We start from the raw sequence: 22,412 nt of genomic DNA, 5'->3' as shown, positions 1-22,412 counted from the left end.
ACATCAGCAAAACAACTTATTTTACCTACAAAATACTTTCACTGCCACATTAATCCAACCCACTACCATCTATAGCCCTCCAAGTGGACTCTGTACTTCCATGCCTGCCCCTCATAGCCAATTCTTGACATAACAGCCAAAGCGATTCTGATAAAACTTAAGTCAGATCATTTCTTTCATCTGCTCCAACCTCCCCAATGGCTTCCTCCCATCTCAGAGGAAAAGGGATGTTACTTCTCCTGTTACTGCTCTGACTTTATCATCTCTATTTTCCTTTTGCTCACATCACTCCAGTCACACTGTTCTCTCTGCTGTACCTTTTCCTGCTTTCAGGCTCTTACATATGCTTTCTCCTCTGTCTGAAAGATACTTGCTCCAATTACCTGCATATCACACATACTCCATTCAGGTCTCTGTATAATCACGTTATTTATAATAACTCATCTCCCAGCACTCTCTAAGTAATATTATTTCCCCACTTATAGAAGAGAAACTAAAGGTTACGTAGTTAGAGAGAAACAAAGCAAATTTTAATTTCTAGATTATTTGATTATTTGATTCCAAAGACCAAGTTCTTTCCATTCCACCATGCTATTAGTTTGGAGTTGCTCCACAGACAGAGGTGCCTAGATGTGCAATGAAACTGAAGATTCCTGGAGCCACGCAGACACTCTAGAAATGGTTCGGTCTCCATTTTATAATATAAGTTGGATGACTTACAAAATGAAATTTTTAATCAAAGCCTGAGAAAAAGATTGCCTGTTTCGAAAAATTAAGAACAGTTAGGATTTAATGAGGAAGTGTGAAACTATGCCTCAGGTGTAGTCGTTTTTAACCTTGTTTTATAGGAATATATAACTTAATTCCCATTTAATGTTTATGTACAAATATAATAGTTATACATTTATTTTTAAGTACACTGATCTCAGGTAAATCAAGTCTATTGTTTAAGGCTGGCAGTTCAAAGCACATGTCCCAGATACCTCTCTAGACCTTGTGGTTTTGGGGCAGCGTGTGTGTGTGTCGTACCTCAAATGTTGAAGGGTGAAAGAGCTTCTTAATAATGAAAACTCTGAACCAAATACATAAAGAAGCAAGATCATATCATAACTAACACCATCATTATAATAAATCTTCACATAATAAGAAAAAGTCACCAGGCTCAGCCAATGACCAATTTGGTTTAAGCAATATCTGATGCCACAAAAAATTGGGTAGTTTTCTGGTCTTCATTATAATAAAATTTAAGCTGTAATGGATCATACTCGCACATTCCTTCTTTAAATATAGATTTTAAAAGAATCTTTTCCTTCTATGATTTAAATATACTAAAGTGCAATCCAATAAATATCTCTATTTGCATTTTATTCAGCTGTTTTGGTAGCCTACAAATATAAGCTGAATTTGAAAATGTAAACTGTTTTTTAAAAAAACGAAAGAGAATGAGAAATAAAAGAGATTGATTCTAGCATCTGTAATTTTTTTTTTTTTTTTTTTTTTTGAGATGGAGTCTCGCTCTGTCACCCAGGCTGGAGTGCAGTGGAGCGATCTCCGCTCACTGCAAGCTCTGCTGCCTCCCAGGTTCATGCCATTCTCCTGCCTCAGCCTCCCGAGAAGCTGGGACTACAGATGCCCGCCACCACGCCCGGCTAATTTTTTTTTGTATTTTTAGTAGAGATGGAGTTTCACCGTGTTTGCCAGGATGGTCTTGATCTCCTGACCTCGTGATCCGCCCGCCTCGGCCTCCCAAAGTGCTGAGATTACAGGCGTGAGCCACCGTGCCCGGCCGCATCTGTAATTTTTTTTAAAGGGTGTAAGGACTCTGAGTTTCCAAGCAGGCCACGGAACATGCCAACTGGCCTGGCTAAACTAGTGAAATGTTTTTAATCCACTTCCAACCTAACTACAGGATAATCTAACCCTAGCTTCTATTAATTTCCATGTTCCAAACTTGAGTGCTATAGATCTCTGGATCAGGGTTTGTCAAGTTCTTGAGACAACTCTGTGGAATGAGGAATACGTAATGAAAACAACCGAGATATGATTGTTTTACACTACCACCAATAGTGCATAGGGGTTTCAATTTCTTCATATCCTCTCCCAAAACTTTTTGTTAACACAACCATGCCAATGGCAGACAGTTTGTGTGGGAGGGTTGTTGTTGGTAAATGTATTCTAGGTAACCCCTCCTCAAGCACCTGTATAAGTGGAATATCAAGGCCTTGCTACAGACTGAATGTTTATGTCCCCCAAAACTTTATATATTGAAATAATCTAACTGTCAATGTGACGGTATTATATTAAGAGATGGGGCCTTTGGAGATGATTAATGGGATTAGTGTCCTTATAAAAGAGACCCCTAGGCTGGGCATGGTGGCTCATGCCTTTAACCCCAGCACTTTGGGAGGCCGAGATGGGCAGATCTCTTGAGGTCAGGAGTTTGAGACCAGCCTGGCCAACATGGTGAAACCCTGTCTCTACTAAAAATACAAAAATTAGCCAGGCGTGGTGGCGTGTGCCTATAATCCCAGCTACTGAGGAGGCTGAGGCAAGAGAATCACTTGAACCCAGGAGGCAGAGGTTGCAGTGAGCCGAGATCGCACCACTGCACTCCAGCCTGGGTGACGGAGTGAGATTCCATCTCAAAAAAAAACAAAACAAAACAAAAAAAGAGCTCCCTTGCTTCTTCTACTATATGAGGTTATAATAAGAATAAAGATGTCTATGAACCAGAGAGTGGGCCCTCACTAGACACCAAATCTGTTGGCACCTTGATCTTGGATTTCTCAGACTCTAAAACTATAAAATGTAAATTTGTGTTGCTTACAAAGGCACCCAATCTACAGTATTCTGAAACCAATGAAAATGACAATAAAACAGGGGCACGTTTTGACAACATGGAAAACATCTTCTCTGATGAGCTTTATGCTCCTGAAAATAAATAATGAACCCCTAAACAACAAACCAGAATGATCCACTTTCCCAAAAGTAGAAAGAACTTACTGGTAAATGTCCAAGAAGAGAAGAGATGTTTTCAGCCACATGAATGATCACTCCATCTGCGCTCAGTGTAATCATAAAGCCATCTAATAACTAATGACGAGACGATAATAATGTAATTAAATAGTGGAACAATAATAAAATCATAGCTTTATTGCTAAATGCTTAGATAATTATAATGGCACACTGAAATGTATTGCAGTCCTTAAATATCAATAAAATAGGCACAGACTTAATTAAAATTCCATTATTCTGCCTCCTACACAGAATCTACTTAACCTTAAGCATGAAATGTTTATCAAATGATATGTCACTTAAACAAACAAATTTCAATGTACACCCAATTAACATGAAATTCTCTAACACAAGCTAAGAAGATTCATTTCCATGTGTAGGTTGTTTCACTTTAAGAACACTTAATTTCAAAAAAGTTAAAAATATTTTAAGGACACTTTCATTTGTGGTTAGGTTAGTCATCTCCTTATAAATATGGATATTGCCATCACTTTCCTGCTATATAATGGATTCAATAGCCAGACAAATGCCTCCTGGTAGAGAATATCTAAAATGATGAATAAAATATATTAAAACTTATTTTTCAAAACAGGACCAAGCTATTGGTAAAGTAAGGGAAATAATCTGGTGTCAGAAATGACTAGATTGTGAGAATTAAGACATCAGAGAATATTAGACCCTGTATTTGCCTTGAGACTATCTTCCAACACTGATGGCCTAGAGCTTGGGGGACAAAAGCAAAGCCGAGGCCTGTACAAGGCAGGAGGTGAAATCAAAGACCACAATATAAAGCCAGGTCTCCAAAAGGGTGACACCTTCAACAGGTGAAACAGAAAAATCTTATCCAGTGAAAGGAGACAGGGAATGGGCATGCCTCCCTCAGCCTCAGTCCTGGGAAGAGTAGGAAAAGAGAAAATAGTCAACTTTAGGAGGCACTAAGCAGAAGCCCACCTTTACACAAACTTGGAGCTAGAATTCATATACTACCTGTGTGGCCCTCAACGACCAAAGTCTAATATCTAGTTTAAAGTGATCCTGACCCCATATGTCTAACAAAAGTAAATCAAAATCAAGAACTCATGCAGATAAAGTTACAAATAATACGAGCTTATAATAAAAATAAAACACAGGAAGAGATGAAGCATTATGAACAAGAGGCAACAGACATAATAAAATAAAGAATCATATTTAAAAAATAACAGATATTGGAATTATCAGATACAGAATACAAAACAAGTATGCTTAATAGGCTTAAATAAATAACAAAGGGCACTAAAAATATGAAGAAACAAGAGACTCAAAACTGACTCGTGAGATATAAAACATAATCAAACAGAATGTCTATAGATGATATTGTCATCAAAATTAGAAACTTAATGTATAGGTTAAATAGCATGTTAGAACACAGCCAGAAATAAAATTGTTGAGCTGGAAAGAGCTGAGAAAATGACTCAGAATGTAACACAAGGAGACAGACAAATGGAAAAATAAGATAAATTCATTTCATGGAGAAGAGAATGAGAAAGTCCAACATATGTCTGATCAGTGTTCCAGAAGGAGATAATATAACAGAGAAGAGGAAATACGCAATGAGATACAGGTTGAAAATTATCCAGAAGTAATAAAATACATCAATCTTAAGATTCAGGAAGCCCAAGTAATTGCAAACAGGATTCTACATTTGGATAAAGTCACGAAATCCTCAAACCCATTAGGATGGGCTATGATTAAAACAAAACAAATAGTTTTGGGACAAGATATAAAGAAATTGAAATGCCTATGCACTATTGAGGTTAGTGTAAAATGACAAAGCTGCTATAGAGAACTCTATGGCAGTCTCTCAAATAACTAAACATAGAACTATCATGTGATTCAGCATTTCCACTTCTGGGTGTATAAAAAAAAAAAAACAACCTGAAAGCAGGAACTCAAACAGATATGTGTACACCTATGCTCACAGAAGCATTATTCATAATGGCCAAAAGGTGTAAACAATCTAAGTGTCCAACAGATGAATGTATAACCAAAATGTATAACAAACAACGAAATATTATTCAGCCTTAAAAGGAAAGAGAATTTTGCCACATACTACAACATGGATGAAACATGAAGATATTATACTAAGTGAAACAAGTCACAAAAGGACACTACTGTATGATTCCATTTATATGAAGTTCCTAGGACAGCCAAATAGATAGATGCACAAAGTAGAATGGTGGTTACCAGGAACTGGGAGAAAGTGAGAATGGGGAGTTATTGTGTTTCAATTACGCAAGCTTTTAAAAGCTGGAAATGGATGGTGGTGATGGTTGCACAATAATGTGAATGTACTTAATGCCACTGAACTCTATATTTAAAAGTGATTAAATGATAAATTCATGTTATATACATTTTACAATAATAAAAAAACAGGCCAAATAATAAGTTATAATGGAGATTAGAAAGTATTTATGATATAATAATTTTTTAAACACCATTTATCAAGACTTGTGAAATGCAGCTAAAACAACATTTGGGAATCTTTGCCTAAGTGTATATATTAGAAAAGAAAATTGGTTAGAAATCAATGAATTAAATAATCTAAAATTGTTAGAGAACAAAAAACGAACCCAAAAAAGTAGAAAAAAGTAAATAATAAAAATAGCAGAAATTAATAAAATAAAAAATAATGACACAATGGAGAGAATCAAGAAAGTTAAAAGTCAATTCTTCGACAAGAACATTAAAATTGACAAAACTCTGGTAAGACGAATCATGGGGCAAAAAACACAAACAATATTAGGAGTGAAAAGTGGATATCATTACAGAAGCTTCATTATGAACAACTTTATGCCAACAAATTTGAAAGCAAGTCTTAGAAAAATATAAATTACAAAAAGTAACTTGAGAAGAAGTAAAAAATATAACCAATCACATCATCATTAAACAGCAAAATCACTACTTTAAAATATTCTCTTATCTTTATAATGTTTCTCCTTCATAGCATACACAAAAAAGAACTCAAAAAGTATGAACACATTAAATATAACAGATAAAACGTTAAAGCTTTTAAAATAAAATATAAGAGAATATATTTATTACCTTGTGGTAGGTTAAGGATTTTTTAAACAAGAAAGTAAACACTCTTTGGTAAATTTGATTACTTTAAAATTAATAATTTCTGTTTGTCAAAAGTCACCTTAAATAGTGAAAAGGCAAGTTTCAAACTAGAACAAGAATTTTGCAACACATAACTTGCAAGTGATTCATTTCCAGAATCTGTTTAAAATCTCCAACATATGAATAATTAGAAAGAACAACAATATCATAAGAAACTGAGCAAAGGTTAGAAACAAGCATCTCATAGAAGAGGAAACACAAATGGCCTCAAAATTTGTGAAAAGACGCTCATTGTCATTTGTAATGAAACAAGACGCCATTCCATTCCCAACCAATTGACAAAAATTTAAAAATTAGACAATAAATTGTTAGCAAGGATGTGGAGCAATAAGAACTTTCATCCACTACTACTAAGAATATAAATGAACAGTAAAATACACAGTGAAACACAGCCACTTGAAAAGCATTGTCATTTTCATGTAAAGGGGAGCTACCCTACCACTCCACTCTACTCTCCAGCAATCTCACTCCTAGATATACACCTAGAAACACTCTTGCTTATATGGAAAAGGATATACGAACAAAAATGTTCAAACCAAAACTGCTCTCAATAACAAAAACCTACAGCTCTGCAAGACCCAGTTTATGCGCCTCCGATTCATACCCCATCCCACCCTCAATCAAGCCAGGGATTTTAGCTTTCCTTTTGCAGTCCCAGCCTAGTCTCCTAACTCCGCCAGCAGTAGGGGTTTTCAGTATCCATCCAAAGTGACTGGATTCATGAAAGCAGTAACTTCATCCACCTTGGGGCATCGGATCTGGGTACCCCAGTGGGTTTCCAAAAAAGCCAGGTGACTTTTGACTAAGGACAGGAGACAGAAAATGACAGGAGATAGAAAGGAACTGGTAGATACAGTATTTTCCCTTCCTCCCCTATACAGACTATTCTAAGGTGCGGTGCCTTTTACATAGTTTAAGAGTGACTGAACAACCCACTGTGTGTTCTTGTGAAGCTGTATCCAGCTTGGTAATAAACTATCCTAAATTTCAGTTCCCTTCTTCCCTGTCTTACTTTTCTTTCCCCCTCACCCTCACTATCCTGAGAATGTATATCCCACTAAAACCTTAGCATGTAAGTTTTGTTTCTGCCTCTACTTCCTAAGGAGCATGAGCTAAAACCGATTTCTAGTGCCCATCAACAGTAAAATGGTTAATTGTACAGTATGTTCTAACAAGAATACAGAAGTAAAAATGAATGCACTAGAGTTACATGCAGTGTCATGGATGAATTGAAAAAGGTTGAGCAAAAATAACAAGTCAGAGAAGAATACATACAATATAATTCAATTTATATAAAGGTGAAAGTCATGCAAAAGAAAACAACATATCACTTACAGATGCATACACTTGTCCTAAAAATACAAAGCAAGGCAAAGGAATATTGATACAGAACTCAGGAAGTGGTAGGGAAGAAGTGGTGTGGAAGAAGAAGATCATGACAAAGGGGATTTCAAAGGATCTGGTAATGCTCTATTTCTTAACCTCAGTGTTACCTGTACTATTTTTTAACTGTTAATATATGTTATATACATTTTTGTAAGATAAAATTTTAAGTAAAAGTTTTTAAAACTGGGTGCTTGCTATTTCCTATTAGACGTCAAAAGATAACGTCCAAAACTGCCACATGCCTGAAGTGACCTTCCAAACACATAGGTTCAGAAAACAGTCTAGGCGGATCTGGTAAGGCGTTTTGCTCCTCTACTCATTTTTTGTATGTCTGCTTGCTTTTGGCATTTTGATTACCACATTCTCTACTGCGATGGTTTGCTCTGAGTTAGTCTGGATCCCCATGGGCTGGAGTGTAAGTGAGGAAACATGGTGTGCTACTTAGCTGTGCTACTCAACAGGTCTTGGAATAGCACAAGGTGCAAGGTGCAAGCTCTCCCAGTTTGGTCTCCTCTTTCCTACAGTAAAAAGGATCAACATCATTATTAACTTACTCATAGGCTTCTTATGAGGATGCTCATAAGAGGATGCTCTACATGAGAGCACTGTGTAGGCTACTCTACACGAGAGCACTCTACATGAGAGTGGCTACTCTACATGAGAGCATTGTGTAGGTTGTTACACAGATGTCAGGAGGCTCTTACGTTTGACCAACAGTATGGCAAACAGGAAGGAAACATCCAAAGCTAAGTCATTGCTCTGAAATACAAGCCATAAGAAACAAAGGCACCTTGCTCTCTTGCCCTCCAAACTCCGCTTTCTTTCATGCTTCAAAAGAATGGCCAAAGCTGTAATGAAACTAGAAAGTGAAGAGAAAGAGCCCTCTACTGTCCCTCTTCTCAGATTTCCTGATGTTTCCATCTCTCTGCCTGAAGTCAGCCCTGATTGGTCAGACTGAGCTTGTTTATTGCAAGAAAAAACTTCATGAATAAAGAACAGACTTTTCTAGGGAAGTTATTAAAGCCTAATGGAGGGGAATAAAGTGGAAAGGAGGGAATTACCCAAGATATTCTGATCCTTCCAGTTGAATGCCATATATTCTGTAGTTGTGAACATAATTATCCCTCTAGGGTGTAGTTATACCTTGTCTAGCTTCTAAAATATTTCAAATAAGCATCTGGTTTCATAAAATTGGTAACAAGATTTCACATAACACATTTTAAGTCCTCTATTTAGCAAATATTTGTGTATAGGATCCCTAAAACAAAACCTTTAATAAAATTGAGAGAGGGTCGTGTGCAGTGGCTCATGCCTGTAATCCCAGCACTTTGGGAGGCCAAGGTGAATCGCTTGAGCCCAGGAGCTCAGGAGACCAGCCTGGGTGACATAGTGAGACCTTGTCTCTATAAAGAGTTATAAAACATAATTAGCTGAGCATGGTAGTGTGCACCTCTGGTCCCAGCTACTTTGGGGGCTGAGGTGGGAGGATTGCTTGGGCCCAGAAGGCTGAGGCTGCAGTGAGCTACAATCATACAACTGCACTCCAACCTGGATGACAGAGTGAGACCCTGTGTCAAAAAAAAAAAAAAAAAAAAAAAAGTGAGAGTCTGTTGCTTAAAAGGAAGAAAAATGAAGTAGAATATTAAAATATGGTTCCACTCATTCACAGTCAGTAGAATTTTGGCTCTAACATTGGGATGGGTTTGAAAAGATTCACTCACACAATGCCTTTCTCAGACACCATTATGACCACTAATGGTCATAGTGCTGGGTGATCAGCCAGTACCGAAAGAGAAAAGGGACCAGACTGATAATTTCTGGGTGTCCAATATTGCCAAACAGTGTACTATATATTTTACACATGTTCACTTTATTTTATTCTCACATCATCTCAATGAGATAAAGATCATTTTTACTCATTTTAAAGAGAAAGAAATCAAGGCTCAGAGATGGTAATTCAGTCAAGACACACAGCAAGTAAGTGACAAAGGCAAAATCTGTATCCTTATCTGTCCAACTCAAAGGAATATGGTCCTTTGGAGTGCAGTTTGTGGCTTGTGAAACTAACCAGTTCTCTTGGAGATAGAAACTATAAACACCTTACATTCTTGAGGGGGGAACAACTACTTGAAGGCTAATTCATTAGAGTATAACCATCTATGTTGAAAGAGTCTACCAGATAACCACTTAACTTGCCACTAACCTATGCAAAGATTTGTTTGTGTTTGTTGTCACTCAAAATCAGTGTTTCTCAAAACTCAGTTGGCATAGGAAGCATCCGGGGAGCTTGAGAGAAATGCAAACTCCTGGCCCTAACAGGTTTGAGATTCTGATCCAGACGATTTAAGTTATCAAGCTCTCTGGTTGATTCTAATGCATATTATCTCCTAATCACACTTTGACGAACACTATTCTTTGTCTTCTATTACATGTATTCAACATATGAAGTAATCAAAGAACAAAAGCCCTCTTACCTGTAGCATCATTTGGTTGAAGTCATCATAGGTACGAAAAGATGGAATCCAATGTAATTTCCTTTGAGAGCTTTTTGGATTGACTTTGTCTTTTTAGAAAAAGGAAGAAAGTACAGAACAGTGTCACATTAAAATGATTAGCTATGGGTATTAGATTTTTCAAAGTTATACCTAATTTATAGAAAAGACTCATGAGAAAATGCTGAGTGCTAATGAAGGATCTGATGTTGGCTAACTAATTGTATATAAATGATCACAAACACAGAAGTGTTTGGAATTGAAAAAGACTTTGAAGATCATCCAACTCAATTTCTACCCCACACATTATGACCTGTTAAACACTTTTATGATTTTTCAACTTCTAGTTATTTTTTTCCTCTTGAGTTCTACCAAAACCCAGTATCCATAATCCACCAGGTAAGTCAAGGGGCTCTAAGTAGGTCCAGACCCCCAAAGTCCTCCCCTAGTCCTGACTAAATTATGAAATTCCACTCTTTAGTTTCATCTATTTAAGCTTTACACAAGGTCCCTTAACTAGAATATCTTCAAGCTTTATCTTTCATCTCTTCCAAGCTACTGGTACTGTCCTCTCCCCCATCCGTCCTATCACATTCTTCAGGGTTTTCTGGTTTCCTCAATGAAAAGTGTGTTTCTGCGCCTGTCTTTGCTGTCAACATGTGCCCCTCTCTACCTCCCCAACTCCACCCTACTCCACTAACTTCACTAGCAAAGGGACTTCACTAACACAGACCTCTAATCTCAAGTGATTTTAATACTTCATGTCAATAAACATTAGTTCCTTCTCCTCACAGAAAAATGAGACCCATAGCATACAACTTTGATCTCTATTAAAAATATAACATCGTATGATAAGGATAATGTTTACAGTGGCTATTGCTTTCTTGACAGGCATGAGTCTCTGACTCGTTCCTAGAAGTAGAGTTGGGTAAGAGGGAGGCCATGCATAAGGAGAGCTTTAGAGCCCTCACTGATGAGGGAATGAAAATAGGGTGTGTAACTGGGTGTGAAATAGGAGTAACATGAAAAGTAAACCATGCCAACTGCATAAATGCCTCAAGATCAGTGATCCTGACCACTGTCCCAGCTTGGAAACTCAATTCTAGGCATAGCTCTTCAAACTCAAGAAACAACCCATGATACTCTTCCACAGTCAATTTCTGAAGAAATTTCTCCATTGCCTTCCAGTTCCATCTAATAACTTTCACCTCCTATACTTCATTCAAAGAAATAAAAAAGATAGGGGAGTTCATATACTGTCAAGAAAGGATAACCACTGTATTTTATAAATAAATCATAAAGGACTTTTCTACTTTACTATTACCCATGAACTTGTTTTTGTTTATTCTCTAAGGTGTGCATCATATCCAATTCTTCACCATATCCCCAATGTAATGTCTAACATGGTACTTAAGTCATGGCAGGGATTTAACACTTGTTAAACTGAACCTCTTTTATTCATTTATTTAACAAATGTTTACAGAGCTTCTGCTATGGGTCATATTCTGCTTTACAGGTTCAGGATATAGCATAAACAAGAAAAATAAGGTGACTGTTCTTTTGTATCTTACAGACTGATGGGGCAGCGTAGACAAATAATCAACACATAGACAACAGAACAGACAGTTTCAGGTATCTGCAAGTACAATAATTGGTAAGATCGGGTGATCAAGAAAAGCCTTACTAGGAAGGTACTAGGAAGGTAACATCTGAACTAAGATTTGATAGACAAGAAAGCAACTGTGTGAAGATATGGGACCAAATCATCTCAGGGAGATGAAGCAGTAAGTGCAACATGAAGCAGGAAATCATTTTGCCTATTTGAAGAGACGAAAGGATCCCAAAGTGGCCGCAGTGGGATGACCAGGGGGTAAAGCAGTAGGAAAGCCTGAGAGATAGGAAGGGCCAGATCATGTAGGGTATATGGTAAGAAGTTTGTATTTTATGCTGAGTAAAACATGAAATGCTTTTAATTATTATTATTTTGAGATAGAGTCTCGCTCTGTTTCCCAGGCTGCAGTGTAGTGGCGCGATCTCAGCTCACTGCAACCTCCGCCTCCCAGGTTCAAGCTATTCTCCTGCCTCAGCCTCTCGAGTAGCGGGGAATACAGGTACCTGCCATCACACCCAGTTAATTTTTTGTATTTTTAGTAGAGATGGGGTTTCACCATGTTGGCCAGGCTGGTCTTGAACTCCTGACCTCAGGAGTTCAGGTGATCCACCCACCTCGGCCTCCCAAAGTGCCGAGATGACAGGTGTGAGCCAGCGTGCCCAGCCCATGAAGTGCTTTTAAGCAGGAGAGTGACATGGTAGATTTTTACAAGATCCCTATGGCTGTTTGTTGCAAACAGAATGAAGTGGGTAGCAAAGATAGAGGCAGAATCTAGCTATGAACCTTCATCAAAAGTAAGAGATGAGGGAATGGGGAGATGTTGGACAAAGGATACAAAATTTCAGTTAGAATAAGTTCAAGTTCTATTACACATCATGGTGACTACAGTATATAACAATATATTGTACACTTGAGAATTGCTAAGAGAGTAGATTTGATGTGGTCTCATCGGAGAAAGGTAAGTATGTGAGGTAATGCATATATCAATTAGCTGGATTTAGCCATTCCACAGTGTATACATATATCAAAATACCATGTTCTATACCATAAATCCACACAATTTTTATTGATCAATTTAAAAAAGAAAAAGAAAAAAAAGTAAGAGATGATGGTGGCCTGGATTTGGGTGGTACATCAAGGCTACGCAAATGGTGAGAAATGTATAGATATGAAACATACTGTGTAGGTAGAAGCCAAAAAAATATTGCAGAGGAATTGGATAGGACGGTGAATGAAGTGGAGGAAATAAGAACGGCTTCTAAACTTTTTGCTTGTGCGCCTGGCAGAACGACTGGTGGTTGCCAGTTACTGATATGAAGAGAACTGGAGGTGGGGATGAGACAGGCAATGCAGTGTAGGGGTATCAAGAGTTCCTTTATGGCCATGTTAACCCTTCTATTTAATATGCAATTGAGGACATCACGTAGAAAACTCTTTTGCTAATTGTATAATAAGTATGATTCTCAGGGAAGGAGCTCAGGGCTGGAGATAGATTTTAAAAGTGGAGGTCACTGATATCTACATAACACTTCAAATCAAGGGAATAGATAAGGTAACCTGGAAAATGAGTACTGTGTAAATATAAAAGAGAAAAAAGTCCAAGGACTGAGCCATGGGTACACCCATGTTTAGAAGTTGAAAGGGGAGGAAGAAGTAAAAAAACACAGATAAAAAGTGGCCAATTCATATGGTTTGGCTTTGTGTCCCTGCCAAAATATCATCTTGAATTGTACTCCCATAATTCCCACACGTTTGTGGGAGGGACCTGGTGGGAGATAATTGAGTCATTGGTGCACTTTCTCCCATATTGTTCTCATGGTAGTGAAAAAATCTCAGGAGAGCTGATGGTTTCATAACAGGAAACCCATTTCTCTTGGCTCTCATCCTCTCTCTTGCCTGCTGCAATGTAACATGTGCCTTTCCCCTTCTGTCATGATTGTGAGGCTTCCCCAGCCATGTGGAACTGTAAGTCCAATTAAACCTTTTTCTTTTGTAAATTGCACAGGCTTGGGTATGTCTTTAGCAGCAGTGTGAAAGTGGACTAATACGCCAATGAACCAGGAAAGAAACTTAGTGACTGTGCTGTCCCGGAACCTGAGGGAAAAGTGTTTCAAAAAGGAGGGAGTGGTCACATGTCCAATGTTTTGGAAAAGTCAAGAAAGATGAGGACAGTTAAACCAAATAATTCAGCAATGTGAAGGTCACTGGTATTCCTGACAAAAGTAGTTGTAGTTGAATGGTAGGAGCTAAAGCCTCAGTGAAGTGGGTTGAAGAAAGAATGGGATGTGAGCCAGTGGAGACAGGGCCCATAAAATCATTTCAGTAAGTTTTTCTGTGAAGGAGGAGAACACAGAAATAGGGCAATACCTGGAGGTATCATGGGGTCAAAAATTATTTTAAGGTAAGAGATTATTACAGTATAATTACATATTTATGGGCATGACTTACTCAGATGTTTTGAGTTAAACCTACTGAATTAAACCTTAAAATATTGTAGGTAATATTTTACAGGCTCGGGGCCATGTTTCCCTCAGCAACATTTACCACATACCTTTAAGTGCTTAAGATACAGAAATTTAAATTATTTCCCACATATGCTTCTATTAATTTTCATTTCCTTGGCCCACTTTTGCATGAATCTCAATCACATTTTAAGTGTCAACCATATACAAACTTGTGAATGCAAAGAAACAAACTATCTGTGTATTAGAAGGTACTTCAAGAGTTCCTCTAATCATTAATTCTTCCCAACGAATGTCTGAGGTAAAGTGAGAGACCAAGTTGTCCCACCCACAGCTAATTTTCAATGTGGCTAATCGAAAACCTATAATGATGGTGGAGGCTGAACAAATCAAACCTTTGTCCTTTTGTGAAAGGACAGTGGTGCTCTGTGATGTTTCCGATTTGTCTCCTTTTACAGGATAGCCATGAGTTTGCAGTATTTTGCGGAGTCTTGTCAAGACGGCATTTAATTCAGCCTTCTTTGCCTTTTCGAATTCATCAGATTCATCCCTAATTGAGAAAAAGAAAACCAATCAGGGTTACTAATGGCAAGGGTGGGGTGGGGAAATCAGATGATGGAACAATAGAAGAAGAGAGAAAGGGAGAAGTTAGTGTCAATATTTGAGCAAAAATCCAGTCCTTTGATTACCCATAGAGCAACAATAATAATCATTATTAAAATAAGGAAATGAAAGCCAACTTCATTTCCCTTTGCTGTGGGGCCCTTGAGGGTAGGGACCATATCTGTCTCCTTGTCTCTTCCAGAACAAAGCCCCGCACAGTACCTGGCACAGTGACCTAAGAATTATATAAAATAAGTCCAAATTAATTTGAATTTAACAGTGGGTCTTTGTTCCACCATATATTATTACATCCTTTAGCAAGAGTGTTTCTGATAAAATTAAATTCTTTCTAAGTGGTCTATAATCACACAAGAGGCTCTCTCAAAGCCAATGCTCTTCTCAGAGAGGAGACTGAACCATAAAATGCTAATTGATTTTTTATTTTTTACTTTTAAAAACCACAGATCATACTGCAAACTTTTGACAAAATCTTTTTGATCAGTGTACTTGAATTTATTTTAGAAGTTTGATCTGGAAAAATAAATTAATTTATCTTCTCAAACACAAATGAATTTAAGCTGTAGGCAAGCCAAGGCTCAAAAACAGTCTTCTAAAAATATCAGGGACTGTATACTTGTCAGTCATTTGACAACCATTAGAGTCAGCTCTGGGCAGGCACTATGCAAGGCATGGAGGACACAGTTTGAGGAAGAGGGCTGTCAGGTAAATAGGTAATGTGCTAAGTATTATAATAGAGTTGGGGCTGAGAGTTATGGAAAAAAAAAAAAAAACACTGGAGAAACGACATTTCTCTGAGTGAATTAGGCTTCCCTGAGGAAATAGCATTTTGCTAGATGTGAAATGGGAACAGAGCACGAGGGAGAGGGCTTTGACAGAAATGTCAGTCAGTTATGAATGCATACCTCTTCTCTTTCTCTCTCTCATCCTCATTCATTATTCAGTGATGTAAGGAAGACTCCTGAAATCAAAGTGAAGCAATATTTTACTAAGAAATCAGTTTTAGTGGTGAATCACAGTAAAGCAATAAGGATAATCAAAATTCTCAATTGCATAACACTTTTCCCTCAAGGAATGCCTACTTCTTTTAAAGATAGGCTTTCATTAAGTACCAATAACACTCTCATATGTTATGTAGATGTTGAAGACTTGCTTTATTGTGTAATCCCCAATGAATATTTTTGATAATAACATTACACATGAATATATTTGTAAAAGTTACAAAAACATTCTGTGGTTACACCACTTAATCAAAAAACAAAAACGAAAACAAAAAACAAGTATTTGTAGTTTTAGTTCCATACCCTTAAATTCATTTAACTTTCATTAACTTTGAGAAAATTTAAGGAAATGAAGACAGATGCAGTTTGAAAGCTTCATGCCAAGCATGTACATGCCACAAAAGAGAAAAATCTGCATTATTGTTGTTCACAGAAATCCTTGGTGTATAAAACAATGACCTTGAAATCACTGAAGTCCTCTGCTTTGAGCTGTACAATTAGACTCACACATCACCTCAAGGCCAAAGCCTCAAGGTAGATGTCAATGGCATCCCAATACATATGTGTTACAAAAAGGTGATCAAAATATAGCAAACATCCTTTAAATGCTCTCTAAGTAAGGGAAAGCTTGGGGAGTCAAACACTGGAAAGGTACTAAGCACGAAATATGAACCTGTGCTTGGTGTTAATGCTCTCCTAGATAAAAAATAACCTGAACAGGGAAGTGAAACTAAAGCTCACCATCTCTCCCTATGTATAGCCAGAACTCCCAGAGGCTAACATTACATTGAAAAAAAAAATGGATAAAGAATAACCCAAACAAGGAAGTGGAATTAAAACTCACCACCTCTGCCTACATGTAGCCAGGACTCCCAGAGGCTAACATTACATTGAAAAAGAAAAAAAAAAAATCCTCCCACCAACAAAAGAAGAAAACAGGAAGCTTGTCTGTCTCAGCATGTTCTCTGGGTGCAGGGGAAAAGACACCACCATACGGAATCAACCTTGGGGTTCCAGAAAAGGCAAAGATAAACCCCTTCTGGAGAGATACTTTCTAAAGACAGATTCCACAGAATTTCCACAGATAAGGCACTGTTGAAGATGAGCTCACTATTCAAAATTAGAAAATACGTAAGGAAATAATCTATCAATCCCCAAACTAAGGGACACACACACCCCCCAACAGTATGAAACCCCCAAGAACTTCAAATAGCTGTGGAGAAAGATGAATTAGAAGTTATATAAATAGATATATTCAATGAAATTAATTTTTAAAAGATGGGTTGAACAATGTATTAGAAACATCAGATAAGGAAATTAATAAATGGAACAGAGCTATGAGAAAACCTGCCATACAGTAGGAGAAAATGGGTTGGAAAATATGAAACAAGAGGTTATGAGATATGAAGGACAAAATGGGAAGGCACAGTATATATCTAAGAGAGGTTCCAGATAGACATAATAGCAAGGGGAGATGAGTAGTAAGGAGACAATTTTAAATTTTCCAGAATGGAAAATGTGACCCAATCTGGATAAATTAAAATAAAACCACACCTAGAAACATCACAGTGAAATTTCAGAGCACCAAAAACAGCTAAGCCATTCTAAGCCATGAAAAAGATCAACACATACCAAAGAATATTATCAAACAGACCGTATTTCTGGCCCAAATACAATTAAATTAGAAATCAATAATAAAAAGACAATACAAAACGTGATCGATTTGAACATTCAAAATAACAAAACTTCCTAAATAGCTCTGAAAAGCAGAAAATACTCAGAACTAAATATTACAAGTATACCACGTTAAAAATATGTTAAAGTAAAATGCAGCTAAAGTAGTACCAAAGCATTTGGTCTTAAATGCCTATTAGGAAAAAAAGTAAACAAAAACTAGTAAACAAATTAGTAAACAAAATTAGTAAGTTGGCCGGGCTCAGTGGCTCACGCCTGTAATCCCAGCACTTTGGGAGGCCGAGGCAGGCAGATCACCTGAGGTCAGGAGTTCAAGACTAGCCTGGGCAACATGGTAAAACCCTCTCTCTACTAAAATACAAAAATTAGCCGGGTGTGGTGGTGGGCACCTATAATTCCAGCTACTCAGGAGGCTGAGGCTGGAGAATTGCATGAACCTGGGAGGCGGAGATTGCAGTGAGCCGAGATCACACGACTGCACTCCAGCCTAGGCGACTGAGTGAGACTCCATCTCAAAAAAACAAATAAACAAAAAACAGTAAATTAGTAAACAAAAAAAATTAAAAATAAAAGTAAAGCTAAAGAAAGGAGAAGAAAATACTAAATAGGACCAGAAAATAATGCAATAAAAATAAAGATAGAACAGAAATCTTAAAATGGTTTCTTAAAATAAAAACTAGTGAAATAAATAAAGCATTGTTATACAAGGTTAATCAAGAAACATGGGAGAGGACACATTTTGGAATGAAAGGGCATACTATAAATACAACATAGTAAAAAGCAGTATGATCAACTCTACACCCATAAATTTGAAAACAGTGAAACAGAGATAAAACGGGATACTGCCTTGGAAAATGAATTTTACCCAAACCTATTTAAGGATACCAAAAAAGCTGAATAAACTCTACAAATCTAAATAAATAAATTCGGTAATGAAAAATCCATCCACAGAAAATAACCTAAACAAATCTAAGCAAAACCTGATGATTTCACAAATGGATGCTTCTAAACATTTAGAGAACTGATAGGTATCGCCTATCTCATGCAAATTATGCTAGAAAACACACAAAAAGAGAAACTACCCAATCTATTTTATAATGCTAGTATATTCTTCATACCAAACTAGAGAAAGGCAGCATCAAAAAGAGAAACTTTATGTCAGTTTCGTTTATGATCCATATGAAAAAATTCTAAATAAATTGTAGAAACCCAAAGCAGCAGGGTATTAAGAAAGTGGAGTTAATCCAGAAATATCAGGATATTTTCACATTAGAAAAAATATGTAATTCAACATCCCAGATAAAAAGAGAAAAAGCATGTGATCATCTCTGTAGATTCAGAAAAATACATTTGATGTAATTTAATACACACATATGATTTTTGAAAATATTCTTAACAGACTAGGAATACACAGAAAGTTCCTTAACCTGATAAAATTTATCAACCAGAACATACAATCCTCCTATGTAAAGGTAGAACATTAAAGGAATTTTTTAGTTTCAGGAAAAAAAAGAGTGGCTGCTAAAACACTTAACACAGTGCTAAAAGTGCTAACCAATGCCTTAAGGCAAGAAAAGTAAATAAAATGGATAATTATTGGAAAGGAAAAATAAAACTGTCTGCATTCATGAACATTCTGATTATCTACATAGAAACCCTAAGAAATTCTGCAAACTATTAGAAATAAAATAGTTCAGCAAGGTTGCTGTGTACAAGATTAATATTTAAAAACGAATTTGTTCCTACATACCAGCAACCAAAATTAGAAAATATTTTTAAAACATACAATAGCACCAAAAATTATAGAGGTCTGCTATGGCTTGGTTGTGGTTTCCTGTCTCCACCAAAACTCATGTTGAAATTTGATCCTTAAAAAGAAGCAGTGCTGGAAGGTGGAGCCTAGTGAGAAGGTTTGGGTTATGAATGGTTTGGTGCCATTCTCCTGGTAGTGAGTTCTCACTCTCCTGATACAGGATTACTTCTCAGGGGAATGGATTAGTTTCTGAGAGACTGGGTTGTTAGAAGCTGAAGTTCCTCCTCCTTCTTGCCTCACTTTTTGCTCATGTCCCCTTCCCCTTCAACTTTCTCTGCCATGTTGTGATGTAGTGCAAAATTCCTTGCCAGAAGCTAGGACCACGCCCTTGAACTTCTCATCCTGCAGAACCTTGAGTTAAATAAACCTCTTTTCTTTATAAATTACCCAGTCTCAGGTATTCTGTTATAACAACAGAAAACAGACTAAGACAGGATTGTTGCTTATCACTAGAATAACTGATGTGGGAACAGCCCTCCTGCCATGAACAACAAGGAAACTGGACAAATTATAGGAAACGCCTGTTCTAAGACACTGGAAAGAGGTAGCACATGCCTGTGATCTTTGAGATAAGAGCAAAAATGAGAAGAGCTCCACAATAATCCCAGATTTCTACCTGAGGACACTTCCAGACCATGATTGAGGGAGAAGGATCTCAAGCAGAATAAAGTGGTCTCATTAAGTTTTAGGAGACAGACATAAGAGTTCAGAAAGCCAAGAAAGATGGTTACAATTTATGGAGCAGAGTATCAGAAAGAAGGGAGCTCTGGGGGAAAAAGAGTTCCAGAAATCTGCATACATGTTTGTTTTTGTTTGTTTGTTTTTTGAGATGGAGTCTCACTCTGTCACCCGGGCTGGAGTACAGTGGCACAATCTCGGCTCGCTGCAAGCTCCACCTCCCGGGTTCATGCCATTCTCCTGCCTCAACCTCCTGAATAGCTGGAACTACAGGCACCTGCCACAACGCCCGGCTACTTTTTTTTGTATTTTTAGTAGAGACGGGGTTTCACCGTGTTAGCCAGGATGGTCTCCATCTCCTGACCTCGTGATCTACCAGCCTCAGCCTCCCAAAGTGCTGGGATTACAAGCGTGAGCCACCGCGCCTGGCCTGCAAGGTGACATTCTACAAGACCAGTCAAAGATCAACTACCAGGGAGAGAACAAATGGTATGAATACAAAACTAAATAACCACCACAGTTCATGCATAGGTGGAAGACATTTGAGTTGTATGTAGCCAGTGTAGAGGAAAATGAGCAGAGTCTCTCTCAGTGTGGGATGGTATCAGGCCATCTAAAATATAAGTTACTAGATTCCCAAAAGAGGGAGGCAAACATATTTTTTGGAAAAATAATTACCAATTTTTTTTGCCATACTGGATGAAAAATATAAACTCATATATCCAAGAATATTGGTGACTCCAATAAAATAAACACAAAGAAAAACTAAAAGAAATTGCTGAAAATCAATTTTAAACAGAAATCTTAAAAGCAAACAGAAATAAAAGATACATTTAATACCAGAGGAAAAATAATGTTTTCTGTCTGGCTTCCCATCAGAACAACTCAAACCAAAAGACAATGAAACATCTTTAAAGTGCTTGGAGGGGGAGTTGGAAAATCAACCTAGAATTCTACATCCAGCAAAAATACACCCTTTGAGAAAACTAAAGATATTTTCAGGTGAACAAAATCTGAAATAAGTCAATGAGAAGCATACCAGCTTTAATAGAAATGTTAAAGGAAGTACTTCAGGTAGAAGGAAAATGATCCCAGGTGGAATCTCAGATCTACACAAAGGAATGAAAATCACTGGCTCTTAAGAATATGTATGTTCATAAATATAAAAGAATGTTTCTCTTTTTAAATTTCTTTAAAAGATAATTGATGTAAAGGCAAAATATTCTAGAGTTCATAATATATGCTGAAATAAAACCTGTGACAATAATAGCACAAAGGATGAGAGGGTGGAAAATAAAAATCTGCTGTTGTAAGCTTCTTACATTATACATGAAGTGGCACAATATTAATCCATGGGCAGACTGTAATAAATTAAAGATGTATATGACAAACTGCCTAGAGCAACAAATAGAAGGCACAGATACAGATTATAAATCAAAAAAGAGATAAAATGGAATACTAATTAAAAGCTCATTTAATCCAAAAGAAGCAGAAAAAAGAAGACAATGGAAACAGCGATCAAATAGGGCAAACAGAAAACATATAGTAAGATGGTAGACTTAAATCAAAACATACTCATAATAATATAAACTATCAATGGACTAAACACACAAATGTAGTTTAGGATTGATGATTAGATTTTTAAAAAGCAAGACCAAACTATATGTATAGTCTATAAGAAACTCAATTTAATTATAAAGACACAGGTTAAAAGTAGGATTAACCATTGTGGAAGACAGTGTGACGATTCCTCAAGGATCTAGAACTAGAAATACCATTTGACCCAGCCATCCCATTATTGGGTACATACCCAAAGGATTATAAATCATACTACTATAAAGACACATGCATACGTATGTTTATTGCAGCATATTCACAATAGCAAAGACTTAGAACCAACCCAAATCAGTGATAGACTGGATTAAGCAAATGTGGCACATATACACCATGGAATACTATGCAGCCATAAAAAAGGATGAGTTCATGTCCTTTGCAGGGACATGGATGAAGCTGGAAACCATCATTCTCAGCAAACTATCACAAGGACAGAAAACCAAACACTGCATGTTCTCACTCATAGGTGGGAATCAAACAATGAGAACACTTGGACATGGGTCAGGGAACATCTCACACCGGGGCCTGTCAGGGGTGGGGGGAGGGGGGAGGGATAGCATTAGGAGAAATACCTAATGTAAATGACGAGTTGATGGGTGCAGCACACCAATATGACACATGTATACCTATGTGTCAAACCTGCATGTTGTGCACATGTACCCTATAACTTAAAGTATAATAATAAAATTTTAAAAATAAAATAAAATAATGAATTTAAATAACTACAAAAAAGTGGGATAAAAACATATATACCACTCAGCCCTAATAATAAAAGATTTGGGTGACTATATTAATATTACACAAAGTAGACTCTAGGATAAATACATCACTAGGGAAAAGGAGGGACATTTCATAATGATAAAG

The 22,412-nt window shown here is 37.0% G+C and overlaps 1 protein-coding gene across 1 annotated transcript in view; it reads right to left on the bottom strand.

The window, feature by feature from the left end:
- PASD1 (PAS domain containing repressor 1) overlaps nt 1-22,412 on the bottom strand; it is a 92,536-nt gene that overhangs the window by 53,005 nt on the left and 17,119 nt on the right. The window contains exons 3-5 of the mRNA XM_074029431.1: nt 14,522-14,676; nt 10,035-10,123; nt 3,004-3,093 (exon numbers count right to left, since the gene is read on the bottom strand). Of these exons, the coding sequence (XP_073885532.1) occupies nt 3,004-3,093; nt 10,035-10,123; nt 14,522-14,676 (334 nt within the window). The remainder of the gene's footprint in view (nt 1-3,003; nt 3,094-10,034; nt 10,124-14,521; nt 14,677-22,412) is intronic.

This window comes from Macaca fascicularis, chromosome X (assembly GCF_037993035.2).
Source record: "Macaca fascicularis isolate 582-1 chromosome X, T2T-MFA8v1.1".
NCBI lineage: Eukaryota > Metazoa > Chordata > Mammalia > Primates > Cercopithecidae > Macaca > Macaca fascicularis.
Note: the sequence above shows the minus strand (reverse complement) of the source record. Positions and strands in the feature narration are given on the sequence as shown.